The following is a 5,839-nucleotide window of genomic DNA, read 5'->3' as shown; positions in this document are numbered from 1 at the left end:
TTATTTTATCTGTAACTGAAAAAAAATTATGTGTCCAAGTCTCAATCAATTTTATGTCAAACCATTCACAAGTGGATATGTAAAATATATGTTACTTTTCCAGCTGTAGCAATCATGACGTGGAAGTCTATGGTCTTCATGCGAGTGAAATATCCACTAGATAGTGAACTGTAGAAGGCCCAAGGAGTGGCAACAAGCTCATTCAAAATCGGTGCTCTTTTGGTGGTTAAAGTTCTATTGTCTTGATGTTTCTCAAGAAAGTCTGCAAAGTGTTTGACAAAAATGTTGAACCAAAAATATTCTATTTTGGCAAAATTGTTGGTTTGTTGGTCCTCTCTTTTTGCGCCACTATACACAACATTTTAACATTATCAATATGGAGGGCAATATGGAGGGGTGGGGGACTCTTTATTTGTAGTAAATTTGAACTTTGTATACGTTTATCTGTTTGCTTATTGTTGGACAGAATGAATAAACCAGGTTGAATGATCAATGAATACTTCATTTTCTCTTCAGGACTAGGTTGTTGCTAGTTGTTTTACAACATTGAAAATGAAATCTATAACTACATTGCATCTCAAATGTAAAATAAAATTGCAAATATTAAACCATACATTTGTTTCTAATTCCAGGGTATTGCTAAAAAAATAAACTATTTTTTCTACTTCATATATTTCCTAACTTACGCCAAGCAAAGGGGTTGCAAACCCTTTATAAAATGGCATATGGGCGTCGTATGTTTGTGTTACATTATAGCTCTGCGATATTTGGAAGTGGAATAAAATAGAGCTGGGAGCACAGATAGCCTCTAAGGAACTAGAGGACGTGCAGATGGAGGTGATGGTTAATGGAGTGGAGAATGAAGAGGGCGGTGTTTTAAAAGGAAACACATTGCATGCTAACTCTCATGGCAGCAAGTTCAAGCGGGTTGACTCCTTAGATTTGGAGTTGACTACAGTTTCTGGAATGGCTACTCATGGCTCGGTTAGTATTTTGAATGAAATTTCATTTATCAAAACGATTTTAGGAATGTAAATTTGTAATTTTATGACAGGATTGGTAAATGGTATTTCCTCTTGCAAATCGACCATAGTTATTGTAAGAGAGTTGTAGTTTGTTGTGGATGTGAAGTTTCATTTATAATTTTGTTATTGCTAAGAGCAATTGGTTTCTAATGCTGTTGTTTTGTTATGAGAATGGTTTCAGACTATCTTCTTTTCCCCCTTGTTGCTCTTTTCTCTGTAACTAAACAAAAATTATGTGTCCAAGTCTCAATCAATTTTATGTCAAACCATTCACCAGTGGATATGTAAAATATATGTTACTTTTCCAGCTGTAGCAATCATGACGTGGAAGTCTATGGTCTTCATGCGAGTGAAATATCCACTAGATAGTGAACTGTAGAAGGCCCAAGGAGTGGCAACAAGCTCATTCAAAAATGGTGCTCTTTTAGTGGTTAAATTTCTGTTGTCTTGATGTTTCTCAAGAACGTCTGCAAAGTGTTTGACATAAATGCTGAGCAAAAAAATTTATGTTTTGGAAAAATCGTTGGTTTGTTGGTCCTCTCTTTTTATGCCACTATACATAACATTTCAGCATTATCAATATGGAGGGAAATATGGAGGGATGGGGGACTCTTTATTTGCAGTAAATTTGAACTTTGTATGTGTTTATCTGTTTGCTTATTGTTGGACGGAATGAATAAACTAGGTTGAATGATCAATTGACTACTTCATTTGCTCTTCAGGATTAGGTTGTTGCTAGTTGTTTTACAACATTGAAAATGAAATCTATAACTACATTGCATCTCAAATGTAAAATATCATTGCAAATATTAAACCATACATTTGCTTCTAATTCCAGGGTGTTGCTAAAAAAATAAACTATTTTTTCTGCTTCATATATTTCCTAACTTACGCCAAGCAGAGGGGTTGCAAACCCGTTAAAAAATGGCATATGGGCGTTTAATGTTTGTGTTATATTATAGCTTTGCGATATTTGGAAGTGGAAGAAAATGGAGTTGGGAGCACAGATAGCCTCAAAGGAACCAGAGGACGAGCAGATGGAGGTGATGGTTAATGGAGTGGCGAATGAAGAGGGCGATGTTTTAAAAGGAAACAAACTGCATGCTAACTCTCATGGCAGCAAGTTCAAGCGGGTTGGCTCCTTAGATTTGGAGTCGAGTATGGTTTTTGGAATGGCTACTCATGGCTCGATTAGTATTTTGAATGAAATTTCATTTATCAAAATGATTTTAGGAATGTAAATTTGTAATTTTATGACAGGATTGGTAAATGGTATTTCCTCCTGCAAATCGACCATAGTTATGTTAAGAGAGTTGTAGTTTTTTGTGGGTGTGAAGTTTCATTTACAATTTTGTTATTGCCAAGAGCAGTTGGTTGCTAATGCTGTTGATTTGTTATTAGAACGGCTTCAGACTATCTTCTTTGCCCCCTTGTTGATATTTTCTTTGTAACTGAAAGAAAATTATGTGTCCAAGTCTCAATCAATTTTATGTCAGACCATTCACCAGTGGATTTGTAAAATATATGTTACTTTTCCAGCGGCAGCAATCATGACGTGGAATTCTATTGTCTTCATGCCAGTGAAATATCCACTAGATAGTGAACTGTAGAAGGCCCAAGGAGTGGCAACAAGCTCATTAAAAAATGGTGCTCTTTTAGTGGTTAAAGTTTTGTTGTCTTGAAGTTTCTCAAGAACGTTTGCAAAGTGTTTGATAGAAATGCTGAACCAAAAATATTTTGTTTTGGCAAAATCTTTGGTTTGTTGGTGTAAGTTCAACACTTGGCAGTAACCTCTCTTTTTGTGCCACTATACACAACATTTCAACATTATCAATATGGAGGGAAATATGGAGGGGTGGAGGACTCTTTATTTGCAGTAAATTTGAACTTTGTATATGTTTATCTGTTTTCCTATTTTTGGACAAAATGAATAAACCAGGTTGAATGATCAATTGACTACATTTTCTCTTCAGGACTAGGTTGTTGCTAGCTGTTTTACAACATTGAAAATGAAATCTATAACTACATTGCATCTCAAATGTAAAATATCATTGCAAATATTAAACCATACATTTGCTTCTAATTCTAGGGTATTGCTAAAAAAATAACTACTTTTTCTGCTTCATATATTTCTTAACTTACGCCAAGCAGAGGGGTTGCAGACCCTTTATAAAATGGCATATGGGTGTCGTATGTTTGTGTTATATTACAGCTATACGATATTTGGAAGTGGAATAAAATGGAGTTGGGAGCACAAATAGCCTCGAAGGAACCAGAGGATGTGCAGATGGAGATGATGGTTAATGGAGTGGAGAATGAAGAGTGCGATGTTTTAAAAGGAAACAAGATGCATGCTAACTCTCATGACAACAAGTTCAAGTGGGTTGATTCCTTAGATTTGGAGTCGAATACATTTTCTGGAATGGCTACTCATGGCTCGGTTAGTATTTTGAATGAAATTTCATTTATCAAAACGATTTTAGGAATGTAAATTTGTAATTTTATGACAGGATTGGTAAATGGTATTTCCTCTTGCAAATCGACCATAGTTATGGTAAGAGATTTATAGTTTTTTGCGGGTGTGAAGTTTCATTTATATTTTTGTTATTGCCAAGAGCAGTTGGTTGCTAATTCTATTGTTTTGTTATGACCTATCTTATTTGCCCCCTTGTTGCTATTTTCGCTGTGACTGAAAAACAGTTATGTGTCCAAGTCTTAATCAATTATATGTCAAACCATTCACCAGTGGATATGTAAAACATATGTTACTTTTCCAGCTGCAACAATCATGATGTGGAAGTCTATGGTCTTCAAGCGAGTGAAATATCCACTAGATAGTGAACTTGTAGAAGGCCTAAGGAGTGGAAACAAGCTCATTCAGAAATGGTGCTCTTTTAGTGGTTAAAGTTCTGTTGTCTTGAAGTTTCTCAAGAACGTCTCCAAAGTGTTTGATAGAAATGTTGAACCAAAAATATTCTGTTTTGGCAAATTTCCACAGGAAGGGTTACTCACTACTCGCCAATCCCAAGGCTAATTCATGTACTTGTGCTCTTGACATAATGGTTAAGCTCCCAAATGAAACATATAGAACAGATGCTGGTGTCGGCTTCTCTAGCCATCTCATGCACTCCTCATTCTCCTCCCAAAAACTTCTTGTGATTAGATCTTTTAGAAAAGAGCACTCTCCTTGCAGGAATTCCCCGAGGAAAACAGGTCCTACTGCTTGTGCAGGGTACCCCTTTGATAGGGCTTGTGTAGATTCTGATCCTTCAAGCTCCTCAAATGTATTCGCTAGAACCCATCTGCCTTATTCTGGATTTGCTTTCATAAACTTGTGTATGAAATATGAGATCAAAAGAGTATTCCTCTCGATAAAAGGAACGAAGATATTTTGGAAAGAGTAGCGGGATACCTAGTAGAAAAGTGATGAACTTGGTGGGATTTTTTACATCCTCTGTTGCAAAAAAAGAGAGGGATAATTAGTGATGTTGAGATTGGAATTGGGGAAGCTTTGGAGAGTTTCTAAGGCTTTATCAATGCACTAGGGTTACCGTGGAATTCTCCATCTTTACTGAATTGAAGATGGATGTCGCATATTTTCAACAGATGATTTAATATAATATTGAGTGTCTAGTTTGTTTGCCAATATTTAAATTAAGCAGCGTGGATATGGCAATCATTATTACAATACAAGATATAAGATTGATTTAAATATTTGTGCTTTCTCTGCATCACTCAAAAGATTTCATGTGTTTCTTTTTAAAGTAGCAAATGTCTTTCATTTGTTTTGTTTATGATCGATGCAGCTATGGATGTTATTTCACCTTTATACAAGGATGGATCATGGTGGGAAATAGGTGGGTTCTGGACACAAATAAATCGTCCTCCTGATTTCTTTAGGGGTTCTCTGCCCGAGCTTCCACGGGGGATTATGCCCCCTACTGTGAAGTTGCAGGTTTTGTTCTCTCTAGAAACCTTTGTTTCAGACTTTGATTCGTTTGTTTTGTTTATGATTGGTGCAACTATGCATGGTATTTCACCTTTATACAAGGATTTGTGTATTTAGCGCTTATCTATCTCAATGGCTTCAGAACAAGGGATATACAGAATCCATGGAAAACATACGTAAAGCTATGTGCTGTACTCATGGGATCACAAGGATTAACCAAGGGATCTCTAATGTTTCTTAATTATCCTGCCCAAATCATGTTCAAGTCTACCAAGGTAGGGTTTCTCTATATATATACTCATTGAGTTTACAATATATTTCTTTTGAGGTTTCTACAATGGCTGATAAATCTGAATCATTACAGGTTTTGCCTGTTATGATTATGGGAGCCTTTATACCAGGCTTAAGGTGAAAGTATCCCTTGGAGGAATACATTGCAACTATATTTCTTTTCGTTGGTTTGATAATCTTCACACTAGCAGATGCCCAAACATACCAAAATTTCAGTGTATGGGGAGTTATTATGGTTTGTGGAGCTCTGATTTTGGGTTGCTTTTTGGGAAACATGCAAGAGGCATATTTACTCTGAATCCTTCTACTGGTCCATACCTGGAAAACTATAATGCAAAAATGTTTGTGAAATGATCCTTTATTAATTTTATATTATTCGAATTATATAAGGCTCAATGCAACTTGTCAAGGTTTTGAATAGTTAATATTGTTAGTTGAGTTAAATATCCTTTGAGTTGGTTAAGGATGTTTTACTACATAGAGCAGGTGTAGACCTGCTCAAGTTCTACCTTGTTATGTTGATACATTCAATACCTTCAATTATATTAAGGGTTTTTCAAACTTCAAAAGATGA

The 5,839-nt window shown here is 35.7% G+C and overlaps 1 protein-coding gene and 1 long non-coding RNA gene across 2 annotated transcripts; both read left to right on the top strand.

The window, feature by feature from the left end:
• The first annotated feature begins 259 nt into the window (after positions 1-259).
• On the top strand, positions 260-2,741 carry LOC149195932 (uncharacterized). Its single transcript, XM_089408941.1, has 2 exons — positions 260-984; positions 1,988-2,741. Exons 1-2 carry the CDS (start codon positions 832-834, stop codon positions 2,264-2,266), a joined length of 432 nt encoding a protein of 143 aa, XP_089265067.1. The 5' UTR covers positions 260-831; the 3' UTR covers positions 2,267-2,741.
• A 2,093-nt stretch (positions 2,742-4,834) lies between these two features.
• Positions 4,835-5,576, top strand: LOC149195931 (uncharacterized). Its single transcript, XR_016255196.1, has 3 exons — positions 4,835-4,980; positions 5,117-5,249; positions 5,339-5,576. It is a non-coding gene; the product is annotated as an uncharacterized LOC149195931 (long non-coding RNA).
• The last annotated feature ends 263 nt before the right edge of the window (positions 5,577-5,839 follow it).

The sequence above is a fragment of the Pinus tabuliformis genome, chromosome 2_2, assembly GCF_031772625.1.
Source record: "Pinus tabuliformis cultivar Carrire ecotype Pingquan chromosome 2_2, CPIR1, whole genome shotgun sequence".
NCBI lineage: Eukaryota > Viridiplantae > Streptophyta > Pinopsida > Pinales > Pinaceae > Pinus > Pinus tabuliformis.
This window is presented reverse-complemented; position numbering and strand designations above follow the sequence as displayed.